At 46.2% G+C, this 16,922-nt stretch overlaps 1 protein-coding gene across 3 annotated transcripts in view; it reads left to right on the top strand.

Annotated features, from left to right (window-relative positions):
• Positions 1 to 16,922, top strand: part of LOC143817529 (aldehyde dehydrogenase family 3 member B1-like) — a 333,041-nt gene that overhangs the window by 115,700 nt on the left and 200,419 nt on the right. For all 3 annotated transcript variants that reach the window (XM_077299016.1, XM_077299017.1, XM_077299018.1), the window contains exon 5: positions 14,536 to 14,621. In XM_077299016.1, the coding sequence (XP_077155131.1) occupies positions 14,536 to 14,621 (86 nt within the window). The remainder of the gene's footprint in view (positions 1 to 14,535; positions 14,622 to 16,922) is intronic.

Raw genomic sequence — 16,922 nt, 5'->3', positions numbered from 1 at the left:
CAGAGTAGCCCGCCTGTGAAACAAACAATACCGCCTGTGTATCTCTATTTTCACTGCATCTAATCCAGTTAATAGTTTTGGGCCTAGGAGCAGTGTCTGCACGTCAGCAGAGTAGCCCGCCTGTGAAACAAACTATACCTCCTGTGTATCTCTATTTTCACTGCATCTAATCCAGTTAATAGTTTTGGGCTTAGTAGCAGTGTCTGCACGTCAGCAGAGTAGCCCGCCTGTGAAACAAACTATACCTGCTGTGTATCTCTATTTTCACTGCATCTAATCCAGTTAATATTTTTGGGCCTAGGAGCAGTGTCTGCACGTCAGCAGAGTAGCCCGCCTGTGAAACAAACTATACCGCCTGTGTATCTCAATTTTTACTGCATCTAGTCCAGTTAATAGTTTTGGGGTTTTTTGGGCCTAGGAGCAGTGTCTGCACGTCAGCAGAGTAGCCCGCCTGTGAAACAAACTATACCTCCTGTGTATCTCTATTTTCACTGCATCTAATCCAGTTAATACTTTTGGGCCTAGGAGCAGTGTCTGCACGTCAGCAGAGTAGCCCGCCTGTGAAACAAACTATACCGCCTGTGTATCTCAATTTTTAGAAAGGGATTCACACATGCAGGAGTATCAGCAGAGACTGTTACAGAATCTAACATCTGCTTTTCCACAAAACACCAGTGGTGCACGTAGTCAATCTCTGAGTTCTAACTTGCCAACCGTGGGACTATCGAGTCATCACTCTAACCGTAACAGTAACATCGTATCTGGTGGTAACAGCAATTTTTTCCAATCGTTTCAAGATTTTTTTTAGACCATCCTTTGCAAGGCCACAGGAGACAAGAAGTCTGACACACAGCCAACGCCTAGAGAGGATGGTACAAGAGTATCTCCAAGTTAACATCGATGCCATGACTGTGGAACTGGACCCTTGCTCATTTTGGGCTTCCAATCTTGAAAAATGGCCTGAGCTCGCCACTCATGTCAGCCCTCCCCCGTCCATAATATTAAAATTATAGGGGGGGTCTCATGGCCTCACAGGTCCTGAAGAAAATGCTATGCTTATTTTTATTGGTACCTATATGGTTAAATGTGTTTCTGAGGTAAGCTTTGGCCATGGGGCCTGGAGCAGGTTTGAACTGGTATTGACAATTTCTTGGCGGCCAAAATAACGGCTTTTCTTTGGTTGTGGTGGGGTTTGGCGGGCTTTTTGTGTGGTTATAAAAAGCCATGCAGTTTGAATTTCTCCTCAGTCGACGGTTGGTCTGAAGAAACCGAAGATACAGAGATGGAAAACCTGCTGCAACAGCTCCTGTTAAGAGTCGGCAAAGAAGACGGGGAGAACTGACTGAGAAGCTGCCTAGCTTCTGAATCCTTACCTTCAGCTTCTATTACCATTCCCTCTTCTTTGGAGCCGAGCCCTCAGGTGCAACCGCCGGAGAATGAAGTAGCCACAGCGGTGATTACTCCGGGCCGTGCGAGGAGGAGGACGCCCCGGAGGTCATTCTCACCGTCACTTCCATTGACAAGTCCCACCAGCCGGGCACCGGATGCTGGTAAAAAGAGACGCCGTCCATCTTCCCACAAATCCCGCAGCCCAGCGCGAGAACCTCTATGCCGGCAACAAGAGGCGCTGTGAACGTCTTCACAGAACACCGCCATATTGAATGCCGCTCGCAGCCGTAAAAGCGCTGCGGCGGCATCTTCCTGTCAGGTTGAGGCAGCGGTGTCAACCCGGGTCCCCAGCCTGGAACCCTCAGCGTCGACCATCAACATTCAAACGGAAGATTCAGACAGCGATCAAATTTCTCCAGCTCCAGGAAATCTTCAGCTGTGCTCGCCTTCCCTGCACGGCTCGAGCGCTGGCTGCCCTACAGTACAGATACCCAGAGGAAGTTCATCCAGAAGGGGTGAGATAATTAATGAACCCCTGTCTGTCCATCCTAATCAGCTTAGGGACATTATAAAGAGCGTTTTAGCGGAATCCTTAGGGGATGTTATTAGTACACCTGTTAGTTCTTTAACATCCCTTACTCCTGAGTGTAGCCTAACACCTCAGAACACTATTAAGGAGGCACTGACTTGTGATCTGTCACCTCTTGGTTTTCATTTGAGCTCATCAATGAAGGAGCTCATTTGGAGTAATACTTATGTGGATTTATTTTCCTTACTTCCTCGTAAGGACCACTTGAATAGATCAGATAAGGATCTTAAGCCTGATAATGATGAGTCTAAGGGTACCGTCACACATTGAAATTTCCATCGCTACGACGTTACGATTCGTGACGTTCTAGCGATATCGTTACGATATCGCTGTGTCTGACACGCTACTGCGATCAGACACCCTGCTGAGAATCGTACGTCGTAGCAGATCGTTTGGAACTTTCTTTCGTCGCTTGATCACCCGCTGACATCGCTGGATCGTTGTGTGTGACAGCGATCCAGCGATGTCTTCGCTTGTAACCAGGGTAAACATCGGGTAACTAAGCGCAGGGCCGCGCTTAGTAACCCGATGTTTACCCTGGTTACAAGCGTAAACGTAAAAAAACAAACCGTACATACTCACCCGTCGGTGTCCTTCAGGTCCCTTGCCGTCTGCTTCCTGCTCTCCGGCAGGAAAGTGAGAGCAGAGCGCAGCGGTGCTGCGCTCTGCTCTCACTGTACGGCTGCACTCAGAGCAGGAAGCAGACGGCAAGGGACCTGAAGGACACCGACGGGTGAGTATGTACTGTTTGTTTTTTTTACGTTTACGCTGGTAACCAGGGTAAACATCGGGTTACTAAGCGCGGCCCTGCGCTTAGTTACCCGATGTTTACCCTGGTTACCCGGGGACTTCGGCATTGCTCCAGCGCCGTGATTGCAACGTGTGACCGCAGTCTACGACGCTGGAGCGATGATCATACGACGCTGCGACGTCACGAATCGTGCCGTCGCAGCGATGAAAATTTCAATGTGTGACGGTACCCTAAACGTGGCTCATTGAAGTCCTTTAACAATTGGATTCAGGCCTTCTGTGTCTATTCAGCAGTCTTAGGGTACTGTCACACAGTGCCATTTTCATCGCTACGACGGTACGATTCGTGACGTTCTAGCGATATCGTTACGATATCGCAGTGTCTGACACGCAGCAGCGATCAGGGACCCTGCTGAGAATCGTACGTCGTAGCAGATCATTTGGAACTTTCTTTCGTCGCTTGATCACCCGCTGACATCGCTGGATCGTTGTGTGTGACACCGATCCAGCGATGTGTTCGCTTGTAACCAGGGTAAACATCGGGTAACTAAGCGCAGGGCCGCGCTTAGTAACCCGATGTTTACCCTGGTTACCAGCGTAAACGTAAAAAAAACAAACAGTACATACTCACATTCCGGTGTCTGTCCCCCGGCATTCTGCTTCTCTGCACTGTGAGCGCCTGCCGGCCGGAAAGCGAGCACAGCGGTGACGTCACCGCTCTGCTTTCCGGCTATGGTGCTTACACAGTGGAGAGAAGCAGAACGCCGGGGGACAGACACCGGAATGTGAGTATATACTGTTTGGTTTTTTTACGTTTACGCTGGTAACCAGGGTAAACATCGGGTTACTAAGCGCGGCCCTGCGCTTAGTAACCCGATGTTTACCCTGGTTACCCGGGGACTTCGGCATCGCTCCAGCGCCGTGATTGCAAAGTGTGACCGCAGTCTACGACGCTGGAGCGATAATCATACGACGCTGCGACGTCACGGATCGTGCCGTCGTAGCGATCAAAATTGCACTGTGTGACAGTACCCTTAGGAGAGAAGTTCCCCAATCTATGTACTAAGCTATTCCAGCATATAGATATAATTTTGGAGGCCTACCGTAACTTTGTTGGTGTAGCTTGGCTCCACTATGATGAGGCGTTTAGGCAGAAATTAGCAGTCCACCCGGATGTTAACTGGGGAGTGAAAGATGTAGGTTTGTGGATTAATTTGATGCTTCCACAAAGGCATTATACCAATAAACAACCAGTGTCTGGGTTTTCAAAAAAGGGTTTATGCTTCGCGTTTAATGAATCTACGTGCAAATGGGGCAATTCATGCAGGTTTCGCCATGAGTGCTCCTTTTGCGGTAACTCACACCCATTGTTCAAGTGCTTTCGTAAGCTGGCATCTTACCCATCCTCCAAAGAACCCATTTCAAAAGGCTCAGACGCCAGTGAAGGTACTAGAAATGCTATGGTGGCTAAACATGTACCCAAAACAGGAGATCAGTAATCTCTTGTTTAGTGGCTTCTGTTTTGGTTTCGATGTCCCTTAATTTGCAGGCCCAGGGTGTACTTTAGTTAAAAACCTGTCATCTTTGAATCATCACCACGAGGTGGCAAGGAAAAAGATTTTGGAGGAATTGGAATTAGGCAGGATTGCGGGCCCCTTTTCTCGCCCCCCCCTTTGCGAATTTTCGGGTCTCCCCCCCCTCGGGATTGTCCCCAAAAAAGAAGTTGGTAGTTTTCGCATGATACACCATTTATCTTATCCTTTAGGTTCCTCTCTGAACGATGAAGTGGATAAAGCCGCATGTTCAGTGTCATATTCATCGTTTGATTCTGCCATTGATCTGCTTAAAAAATTTGGTAGATTCTGCCTAATGGCAAAGTCTGACATCAAGTCTGCTTTTAGGTTGCTTCCCGTTAACCCAACTGGCTTTAATTCTTTGGGTTTTCATTTTGAAAATCAATTTTTTTTTCGACAAGTGTTTACCCATGGGTTTTGCGTTATCATGTTTTTATTTTGAGAGTTTTTTGGGTTTTTTGCATTGGGTGTTGGAAACCAGTACTCAAGATGCTGGAATTCTACACTACCTGGACGATTTCCTCTTTGTCGGTCCTCCTTTTTCTGACTCTTGCCTAGTGACTTTGAATAGCTTTATATCAATGTGTGAGCAATTTGGGGTTCCGCTAGCTCATGATAAAACCTGTCGACCTACAAATGTAATCGAATTTTTGGGTATTACCCTGGATTCAGTTAAAATGAAATGCAGACTTCCGGAAAAAAAAATTGTTAAATTGTTCAACGCTTTGGACAAATTCTTGTTTAGTAAGAAGGCCACCTTAAAAGAAATGCAATCTCTATTGGGCCTGTTGAACTTAGCATTACGTGTAATTCCTATGGGTAGAATTTTTTTCCAGACGGCTGTATAATTCTACCATAGGAGTTTCTTCCCCCGAGTGTCATATCAGAGTGTCTTCAGATTTGAAGGAAGACGCCAAGATTTGGCGAGCCTTTTTATCGGGCTACAACGGTAAATCTTTAGAAAAAATGCCACAAACGGACAAAGTGATGCCGCGCTTAGGGGTAAATGCTATATGCTACTAAGATGCAAGTAGTCAATGTATAAATACAATGCGCAATTGTTCCGTGGTGAGAGGGTGCTTACCCTAAGTATAGATGCGCTGATTGTTCCGCTGCGATGCCCCGAGGAGTAGTCTGATCCGGTCCCCGCTGCTGGTTCTTGCAGCGTCGGAGGGAAATAGAAGGGGAGAGCGGGAGGTAGTATAGTAGCTAGCGCGATACCTGGGAGCCCCGGCCGAAGGCGTCCCTGGTAACCGCGAGGAGAGAAATGGCTGCTGGCGCCGGCTCGCAAGTGCCTGAACTGTGACGTCACACAAGGTACGGAGCGGCGTTGGGGCCAAAAGGGATGACTAAACCAACGCGTTTCGAAGGTGCACGGCCTTCTTCATCAGGGTTACCCTGATGAAGAAGGCCGTGCACCTTCGAAACGCGTTGGTTTAGTCATCCCTTTTGGCCCCAACGCCGCTCCGTACCTTGTGTGACGTCACAGTTCAGGCACTTGCGAGCCGGCGCCAGCAGCCATTTCTCTCCTCGCGGTTACCAGGGACGCCTTCGGCCGGGGCTCCCAGGTATCGCGCTAGCTACTATACTACCTCCCGCTCTCCCCTTCTATTTCCCTCCGACGCTGCAAGAACCAGCAGCGGGGACCGGATCAGACTACTCCTCGGGGCATCGCAGCGGAACAATCAGCGCATCTATACTTAGGGTAAGCACCCTCTCACCACGGAACAATTGCGCATTGTATTTATACATTGACTACTTGCATCTTAGTAGCATATAGCATTTACCCCTAAGCGCGGCATCACTTTGTCCGTTTGTGGCATTTTTTCTATATATCTATATCTCAGGATAGGCACAGCTCCTGTCAGTGATCCCAGCAGCTAGGGTTTTCCAATCACTATCCATTTTCCCTGTCACCATCCTTTTGTCTCTAAACGTGGTGAGCGCCAGTGTGTCAATTTCTTCTATCACTCAAACGGTAAATCTTGTTGGCAATCGGCCTTTGTCCTCGCTGACACGTTGAATTTTGCCTTTTCTTGCAATCCGGATACGGGTTGTGGTATCCTATTTTCTCCTCATTGGTTCTCTCACAAATGGCCTGATTCTTGGTTCCGGAACAAGATAGTGAATAATTCTATGGTTTTAGAGCTCTTTTCTATTTTTCTTGGCCTTTTTTTGTGGGGACACCTTATGAAGGATAATAGGATTTTAATTTTAACAAACAATAAAGGTGTTATTCTTGGTATTAACACATTGACTTCCAAAAATTTGTGGGCCATGAGAATTTTGAGACAGTTAGTCTTGCTCTGTTTAAAGTGAAATATCTGGTTGAAGGCCAAAATTGGAACAAGTAGCTTGGCTGTAATCACAGATTCCCTGTGCGATGAACAATGGCAAATTTTTCGCCAACAGGTTCCTACTGCAGACCTGGATCCAACAACTTGCCCTCAGGAGATTTGGGATGCAATCCTGAACTGATTCCACATTTTATCGAAAATTCATAGTCTGCTCGATCATGGGCTGATTACTCGGCCGCATGGCAACAATGGATTAATTTCTGTAATTTAAATAATTTTAACTTTAGTATTTCTAGTCCTATTTCTGGTTTGAGATTTCTAGAATTTCTTTGTAGCAAAGGACTTTCTTATTCGGCAGTCGCTATATCCCTAGCTGGGGTATCGTTTTTTCTAAAGTTACTTGGTAAAACTCCGTTGACGGGTTTATTTCCCATCAAACAATTTTTGAAGGGATTTAAAAGATCCAGTTTCAAACCAGATTCTAGACGCCCGATTTCCCTTTCGTTTTTGAATGACCTTTGTTTATCCCTCCACTCAGTTTGTACCAATTCTTTTGAGTCCGTTTTGTTTTCTTCAGCCTTTTCGTTAGCGTATTTCTGGGCCTTGCGGGTCGGAGAATTAGTTTCGGGAAGGAAATCTAATCCATCGGGTCTTATGGTTTCAGACGTTTCTCTTCTTGATTCGCATTTATTTTTATTTGTTAGGAGATCTAAAACGGATCAGTTAGGCAGAGGTGTTAGATTAAAAATTGAGTCAAAGCCAGACGCAAATTTCTGCCCAGTAGCCAATACCAGAAATTGGCTTCGAATTAGGCCGCTTATTCCTGGTCCCTTATTTGTTCACTTGGATGGCACTCCAGCAACGATCTTTCAATTCAATTCGGTTTTGAAAAAGTGTTTACGATTCTTGAACAAAGATCATTTAAAATTCACGTCACATTCCTTTCGTATAGGAGCGGCAACGGAAGCAGCAAGAGCTGGTCTACGAGATTCTCAGATTATGCAACTAGGCAGATGGGAATCGGGGAGATTCAAACTATACGTTAGGCATGATCTTTATGATAACTAACTTTCATTTCATTTCAGGTGCTAAAGTTGTATGGATTGTGGGACACTCATATGTGTTTTGGGCTCAGAAGAGAGCCAACCAACGTTCTTATTCTGAAAATCTTTCTTTCAGCCAGGATTCGGTTCAAGTTTTTTGGCACAGCGTTAGAGGCATGTCTTAGTCTAATTTAGCCTCTGAATTTAGCCTCTGAATTTAAGAGATGTTTTGTTAAATTTCCCTCTCCAGATCTAGTAGTTTTTCTCCTGGGTGTAAATGATCTCGGGAAAACCAAAACTTTGGAGTTATTATCCATTCTGAGATCGGATTTTGTTTATTTTAAACAATCTTCCCCTTTTACTTGTTTTGTATTTTCAGAGATCATCCCCAGGTTACTTTGGGTTACGAAAGAACTTTCCTTTTTGGAGAAGATACGGAAAAGGGTCAACAGAGGAATGTTTAAATTTCTCCCGATGATTAACGGCTTCTCTTTCAGACACGAGGACTTAGAGGGATTTTTACCCGGTTTATACAGAAATGATTTAGTTCACCTTTCTGATATAGGTTTAGACATTTTTAATTTGGATCTGCAGACAATGGTGGAAAAGTGGCTGTGCTGCTGTGGGGGGGGGGGGGCAGGTCTCTTTGATCCCTGGCTGGTGGAAAGTCGCCCTTTGGGTGGATTGGTGTTTAGCTTGGTTAAAAACTTCCTGTTATTCAAGAGTTAATTTTAAAAGAAAGAGAAAATGTGTGTTATGAATTTCAAGGTAACTCAAAATAAATGACACGGCCATTCTTTCCACATATTGTCTCTGGTGTTTTATTGTATGAATGGGCCTTGTGTGGCCATATCAGCCCTCCCCCGTCCATAATATTAAAATTATAGGGGGGGGGTCTCATGGCCTCACAGGTCCTGAAGAAAATGCTATGCTTATTTTTATTGGTACCTATATGGTTAAATGTGTTTCTGAGGTAAGCTTTGGCCGTGGGGCCTGGAGCAGGTTTGAACTGGTATTGACAAGTTCTTGGCGGCCAAAATAACGGCTTTTGATTGGTTGTGGTGGGGTTTGGTGGGCTTTTTGTGTGGTTATAAAAAGCCCTGCAGTTTGAATTTCTCCTCAGTCGACGGTTTGTCTGAAGAAACCGAAGATCCCGCCCACCCTCCCCTTATTTTATGTATTATCCTGTCGTGTTCATTTATTTTGCGAGGAAAGTCGCCCTTTGGGTGGATTGGTGTTTAGCTTGGTTAAAAACTTCCGGTTATTCAAGAGTTAATTTTAAAAGAAAGAGAAAATGTGTGTTATGAATTTCAAGGTAACTCAAAATAAATGACACGGCCATTCTTTCCACATATTGTCTCTGGTGTTTTATTGTATGAATGGGCCTTGTGTGGCCATGCCTTGCAGATCTTGTCGTGCCCCACAGCCAGCGTTCTCTCTGAACGTGTGTTCAGCGCTGCTAGTGGTGTGCTGACTGATAAGCGCACGCGGCTGTCCAGTGACAATGTAGACAGACTAACGTTCATCAAGATGAACAAATCCTGGATCCGCAATGACTTTTCTACCTCTTTGTCATCTTGGGGAGACTAAAAGCTTGATGATTTTTGAAAATCACCTCACCAACCGTTTTAAAAAACTCTGGCGAAATTGATGCCACTTAAGTGGTGTCTGTGGCCGAATTTTTTGAAAAAATGGAGACTCTTATTTAGTCCCCTTGCTGAGTTTTACATGAAGTTGCCATCGTCAATTCCAGGTGGGTGGGGTCGTCTGCAGAGTTGTTTACTCATACTATGGCCAGGGATTCAGAGGTCTGCTCCAAAGCTTCAGTGTCTGCTAGTCAGCAGAGTAGCCCAGCCACCCACCGCCTGTTTACCTAAGTACTATTTTTAACGGCATTTGGCCCAGGAAATCCTTTTGGGCCTAGTAGAATTTGGTGCTACTCAGCAGCATATCCCACCCATGAAGCAAGCTACACCGCCTGTTTTCCTAAGTGCTATTTTTAACGGCATCTGGCCCAGGAAATCCTTTTGGGCCTAGTAGAATTTGGTGCTACTCAGCAGCGTACCCCACCCATGAAGCAAGCTACACCGCCTGTTTACCTAAGTGCTATTTTTAACGGCATCTGGCCCAGGAAATCCTTTTGGGCCTAGTAGAATTTGGTGCTACTCAGCAGCGTACCCCACCCATGAAGCAAGCTACACCGCCTGTTTACCTAACTACTATTTTGTAACTGCATCTAGCCCAGGAAATCCTTTTGGGCCTAGTAGAATTTGGTGCTACTCAGCAGTGTACTTCACCCATGAAGCAAGCTACACCTCCTGTTTACCTAACTACTATTTTGTAATGGCATCTAGCCAGGGAAATCTGTTGTGGATTCTGTTTGCGGGCTCCCTCTGGTGGTTACTGCTGGTACTGGGTGACTTTGGTGGGTTGCGGCCTTTGGTTTCTATCTGTCCATCAGAGGCTGGGTGTTTCCTATTTTACCTGGCCTCTCTGTCATTTCCCTTGCCGGCTATCAATGTGTTCAGATGTGCTCTGTTTGGTTCCTGCCTACCTGCTCCCAGATCTTTCAGGATAAGCTAAGTGCTGATTTTCAGTTGTTTGGTTTTTTGTCCAGCTTGCTTAGAATGTCTCTTTGTTAGCTGGTTGCTCTAGTGGACTGAGGTTCTCCCCATGTGCCATGAGTTGGCACATGGGTTCTTGTAATCTCAGGATGGTTTTTTTGATTAGGGTTTTTTGCTGACCGCTCAGTCCCCTTTTGTGTCATTCTGCTTTCTAGTTTTCAGCGGGCCTCTATTTGCTAAAGCTATATACATCATCTCTATGTATGTGCCTTCCTCTCATTTCACCGTCAATACATGTGGGGGGCAACTATATCTTTGGGGTTAATTCCTCTGGAGGCAAGTGAGGTCTTTGTTTTCTCTGCAGTACTAGTTAGCTCTTAGGCTGGTGCGTGGCGTCTAGAACCAACGTAGGCACGCTCCCTGGCTATCTCTAGTTGCGTTTGTCAGGCGTAGGGCAGCGGTCAGCCCAGGTTCCATCACCCTAGAGCTCGTCCGATATTTTGCTTATCCTGTGCTATCCCTAGCCATTGGGGATTCATGACAGAAATCCTTTTGGGCCTAGTAGAATTTAGTGCTACTCAGCAGCGTACCCCACCCATGAAGCAAGCTACACCTCCTGTTTACCTAACTACTATTTTGTAATGGCATCTAGCCAGGGAAATCCTTTTGGGCCTAGTAGAATTTGGTGCTACTCAGCAGCATACCCCACCCATGAAGCAAGCTACACCTCCTGTTTACCTAACTACTATTTTGTAATGGCATCTAGCCAGGGAAATCCTTTTGGGCCTAGTAGAATTTAGTGCTACTCAGCAGCGTACCCCACCCATGAAGCAAGCTACACCGCCTTTTTACCTAAGTACTATTTTTAACGGCATCTGGCCCAGGAAATCCTTTTGGGCCTAGTAGAATTTGGTGCTACTCAGCAGCGTACCCCACCCATGAAGCAAGCTACACCGCCTGTTTACCTAACTATTATTTTGTAACGGCCTCTGGCCCAGGAAATCCTTTTGGGCCTAGTAGCAATTTCTGCTACTCAGCAGCGTACCCCACCCATGAAGAAAGGTACACCGCCTTCTTTCTTTCTCAATCTAACCCCTCGGCTCTGGGGTGTCCACTTTCCCTCCAGCTCTCTCCTTCTCACAGGTGGACTACCGCGTGTTTTCACACTGTGGCGAATCTTTTGGGCCCAAGCATAAGAAGTCGTCGAGGTAATGGATAATATGTGCCGCCTTACAAACATCCATGACGACCCATTTGAGGAGGCAACTAAACGCCTCAAATAGTGAGCAGGATATGGAGCACCCCATGGGCAAACAGCGATCTATGCAGTATGCTCCTTCACAGAAGCAGCCCAATGGGAGGACACTATTCGGAGGCATAGGTAGTAACCGGAACGCCCCCTCAATGTCTGTTTTGGCCATTAGGGTGCCCCTTACCAACTTCTTGATATAGAAAATGTTCAGCACAGCCTAAAAGAGGAGGTGCATAGATATAGGTTCCCAAACCTTAATACATGGAATAGTTACAACTAGCATGCTCCAATGTGATGCAAAAAAGGGGGTATTTAATATACATACAGTAACCACAAACGTTTCGGTCTGCAATGGACCTTCATCAGTGTGCTAAATGTAGCATGAATGGTGTATATATAGTGGAACCCCGATAGGAATTAACTCACTCCACTTGCGGTGGATACCGCGTGGCTCTCATGTCTCTTCCTCTCCCGCTAGCCGGACTGACCTACCATTCAAAACTGTTTTCAGTGCAATTTTTTTTACTCCAGCCTTTCTTGATTTTAGAAGGGCATGACATGCCTATATCTGTGTCTCCTCCTCCTTTTACTCCTCCACCTCTTTTCTTTTCGCATGACTATATGTAGTTGTGACTTTTCCATGTGTTTGTTGTCTTCTGAGCAGTTTGTCAGCTTTTGGACACCTTTTAAGGTATTTTCTATGTGTTTTCCATGTGTTTGTATGTGTTTGCCTGCCATTGGTTTCAATGGGGTTCGACGGTGTTCGTCGAACGTTCAACGAACAGTTCGTATAACACGTCCCTGTTCGACGAACCGAACCAAACCCGAACACTAGGGAGGTGGCTCATCTCTAATCCTTATGGGCGTGTAAGTGCAAGCAGCACAGGACTTTACTTCACATGTTTGAGGCTGTGATCCGGAGGTGAGTGATGTCATGGGTGCAGTTTGGACAATAAAGGACGTGTTATTCACCTCGCCCGGGTCACTGTCTTACTAACTTCATGCCGCTTTACACCATCTCTAGAATAACATGAATATTTCCCAACATATCACCGATGATTATTATGGCTATTCGCGTTACTAACCGTCTGAGAGGCCATTCCACTGTCCCTGACCCTGCAGATATTCAGGTTTTATCATTCATGTTGTTTAAAGAGATATGAAATGTTTCTAGTTCGGATAGTCGCGTAATGTCTGCCTAACTCTTTCCTGATACAGGGGCTTCACTTTCATGTTGTTATGATTCCTCCGCTCAGAGTGTCTGGGATGCTGTGATGGACAGCTCTGTCATCCTATCCTCTGCTGCGGTGTGCTGAGCTGTCGGTGCTTTGATTGACAGCTCAGTTGACCTATCTGAGACTGGAAGGTGCAGAGATTTCCACAGGTGCTCCCTGTTCTTGGTAATTGACCTGCTATTTAGGTGAGCTGTCTCGGCAGATCATTGCCAGTCAAAAGCTTGTTCTAAGCCTGTGCTCTCTGGTGCGTGTTCACCTGATCCCTGGGCTGTAAGTTCTGATATTCTGCTGCTGACCTTTGGACCGTGTTCAGACTACCCGTTTGTTACTGTCCCTTTGCATCTAATCTTCTGCTGCTGACTTTTGGACCGTGTTCTGACTACCTGTTTGTTATTGCCCCTTTGCATCTGATTTTCTGCTGCTGACCTTTGGACCGTGTTCTGACTACCAGTTTGTTATTGCCCCTTTGCATCTGAGATTCTGCTGCTGACCTTTGGACCGTGTTCCGGCCTCCTGTTTGTTATTGCCCCTTTGCATCTGAGATTCTGCTGCTGACCATTGAACTGTGTTCTTACCTCCGGTTTATTATTACCCCTTTGCATCTGAGATTCTGCTGCTGACCCTTGGACCGTGTTCTGACCTCCTTTGTTATTGCCCCTTTGCATCTGAGATTCTACTGCTGACCTTTGGACTGTGTTCTGACCTCCTGTTTGTTATTGCCCCTTTGCATCTAAGATTCTGCTGCTGACCCTTGGACCGTGTTCTGACCTCTCCTTTGTTATTGCCCCTTTGCATCTGAGATTCTGCTGCTGACCTTTGGACTGTGTTCTGACCTCCTGTTTGTTATTGCCCCTTTGCATCTGAGATTCTGCTGCTGACCTTTGGACCGTGTTCTGACCTCCGTTTGTTATTGCCCCTTTGTTCATCCACTATTTCTCTGGTATTCTGACCCTGGAATGTGACCTGACTTACAACTTTGTATTTTTCTTTGGTTTACTATGTGCTCTTTTGGTATTGACCCCGGAACGTCTGACTTCTCTGACTCACGGCCTGTCCGTGGGTTGTGACTACCATCACACGTCACTGTCGTGTTTTTTTTTTTTTGCTGATATGTTTTCCCTTTTTTTTTTTTTAATTTGTTGATCACACAGTAAAACAACGCTATTTGCTGCCCACCCTGTGACATGTTCTCTTATATTGGGCGTGCCCATAGGGGATGGGGCTGGTAACAGCAGCTTGAATTAACAGTAGTTTTATTGTTTTTCAGGAGAAGGTGCCAGTGGTTATAAACCATCTCTGCCTTCTCTATACTGATTCCGACTGTCTCCGGTGGCCACTCCCTCAGCTGCATGACCATGCGTAGCTCCGCTCCTATGGACATCACTGCGGAGAAGGAGATGGACCACCCGCACGTATATAGTCTATGGTGGTCCAGAAATGTCTAATATAATGTTCTAAATCCCAGCGGCCGTCACTGATTCTTGTCCTTGATCCACTTTGGCTTCTTCCCGAGACCCTCGAGGGTTGTACTGAGTGGGCGCAGGATGTGCGCTGATCCCAGCTGCGTTCTGCCGGTGATTTTATCTACCCAGGGTTGTCCGAGTGTCCGTGGGTTTTGGGGGGACAGCGCCCCGTGTGCCGACCATCATCAGTCACGCAGTTGCTTTGTGCCGTTGTCTTCGAATGTTGTAGGTCTTTTAGGAGTGCCGATTCTCAGTCAGTCAGGTGCGTTGTGGGTTAGTTACCACTCATGTCTGCGTAGGATTTCATTGCTCTATGATCTGTGTATTTATCTGACTTTCATCCTAATTTCTACCATATTATTATTATTATTATTTGCAGGGAACTGTGCGGTGCTGAAGCCTTCAGAGATGAGTCAGAACACCGAGAAACTTCTTGCTGACAGTCTCCCTCGTTATCTGGACAAGGTTGTTGCTTTGTTTCATGTTACTTAGCGAGCAGTCATCGCTGACTGCCTCTGTCCTTGTATGCGAACCCTTCCTCTGCTATAGTCACTGCCCACCATAAATGTGGAAGAAATCATAGAGGGGTCATCCTGTGACCCCTGAACCATGACCACAAAAATAAGCCTGTCCATGACTCGTCACTTACTGCTACCGCACCAATAGAGACAAACAGGGGCTCCGGCAACGTCCAAAGAGTGGCCCCTGATGCTGACAGCACATCACACAGAGTGTGACCCACGATGCTGACAGCACATCATAGATTCACAGTGCATTACAGCAGATGATGTCAGCCGCTAGACGAGTGCGATGGACTAGATAGAAATGGTTCTGCGCCTGTTCTCCGGCCTGTTTACACAGGACGGCAAAGTCTAAAGAGGGCAGAACAGCTGCACAACTATGGCTACTACAGCCATCTGGCCCCACACATCATGTACATATCACTGTGTCAGTAGCACATCTGATCACATGGAACAATGATTGCTGGTCTGATGAATGTTGGGTGAACGCCAAATGTTCACACCTACTGGAAGGATGCTCATCTGCAATGCAAAAATATGCATGCTACACTCACTACATGTTAAACACTATATACATCATACACACACTGCATGTTACATACTATATACATCATATACACACACGCACAGAGTGGCCCCCCTACATCTCTTCCCTCAATATATCACCCTACCCATCCTCTCCATTCATTTCTGTCTATCACCCTACCCGTGCACTCAACAGTGCGGCTCCTCTACATCTCCTCCCTTATTTCTGCTTATCACCCTATCCATCCTCTCCACCGTGCAGCCCCCCTACATTTCCTACATTTCTGCATATCACCCCACTTGTCCTCTCCACAGAGCGGCTCCTGTTGTGAATTTGGATTCTGGGCTCCCCCGGTGGCTACTGGTGGAATTGAACTGGTGTCCTCATCTTCTCTGTTCACCTGTTCCCATCAAGATGTGGGAGTCGCTATATAACCTTGCTGCTCTGTTAGTTGCTTGCCGGTCAACAATGTTATCAGAAGCCTCTCTGTGCTTGTTCCTGCTCCTAGACAACTACTAGATAAGTTGGACTCTTGTCCATGTTTGTTTTTGCATTTTTGTTCCAGTTCACAGCTGTAGTTTCGTTACTGTGTCTGGAAAGCTCTTGTGAACAGGAATTGCCACTCTGGTGTTATGAGTTAATGCCAGAGTTTTAAAGTAATTTCTGGATGGTGTTTTGATAGGGTTTTCAGCTGACCATGAAAGTGTCCTTTCTGTCTTCTGCTATGTAGTAAGTGGACCTCAAATTTGCTAAACCTATTTTCATACTACGTTTGTTGTTTCATCTTAACTCACCGCCAATACATGTGGGGGGCCTCTGTCTCCTTTCGGGGTATTTCTCTAGAGGTGAGCTAGGACTAATATTTTCCTCTGCTAGCTTTATTTAGTCCTCCGGCTGGTGCTGGGCATCTAGAGTCAACGTAGGCATGCTACCCGGCCACTGCTAGTTGTGCGGTAGGTTTAGTTCATGGTCAGCTCAGTTCCCATCTTCCAAGAGCTAGTTCCTGTATATGCTGATGCTATGTTCTCTTGCCATTGAGATCATGACAGTTTGACCGGCCACTAAAGGGTTAAAATCCTTGGCTGAGAAAGGAGAGAAATAAGAAGTCTGCTGAGATTTTTTTTTTTTTTTTTTTTTTCCTCTTGAGTGTGCTCTTAATTGGACCTCTTGCCAGTCTGTCTATGCTGCAGCCTTTTTCTTTTCCTTTCTCTCCTTCTAATCTTTGAATGGCTCTGTGTCCACCTGTTTGTAATGGATCTTCAGAGTGTAACTGCAGGTTTGAATAATCTCGCCACGAAAGTACAAAATTTGCAGGATTTTGTTTGTCATGCACCTGTATCTGAGCCGAGAATTCCTTTGCCGGAATTTTTCTCGGGGAATAGATCCGGGTTTCAGAATTTTCGAAATAATTGCAAATTATTTTTGTCCCTGAAATCTCGCTCTGCCGGAGACCCTGCACAGCAGGTCAGGATTGTGATTTCCTTGCTCCGGGGCGACCCTCAAAACTGGGCTTTTTCATTGACACCAGGGGATCCGGCGTTGCTCAATGTGGATGCGTTTTTTCTGGCCTTGGGGTTGCTTTATGACGAACCTCATTTGGAGCTTCAGGCAGAAAAAACTTTGATGTCCCTATCTCAGGGGCAAGATGAAGCGGAAATTTACTGCCAAAGATTCCGTAAATGGTCTGTGCTTACTCAGTGGAATGAGTGCGCCCTGGCG

The sequence above is a fragment of the Ranitomeya variabilis genome, chromosome 3 (genome assembly GCF_051348905.1).
Source record: "Ranitomeya variabilis isolate aRanVar5 chromosome 3, aRanVar5.hap1, whole genome shotgun sequence".
Lineage (NCBI taxonomy): Eukaryota > Metazoa > Chordata > Amphibia > Anura > Dendrobatidae > Ranitomeya > Ranitomeya variabilis.
Note: the sequence above shows the minus strand (reverse complement) of the source record. Positions and strands in the feature narration are given on the sequence as shown.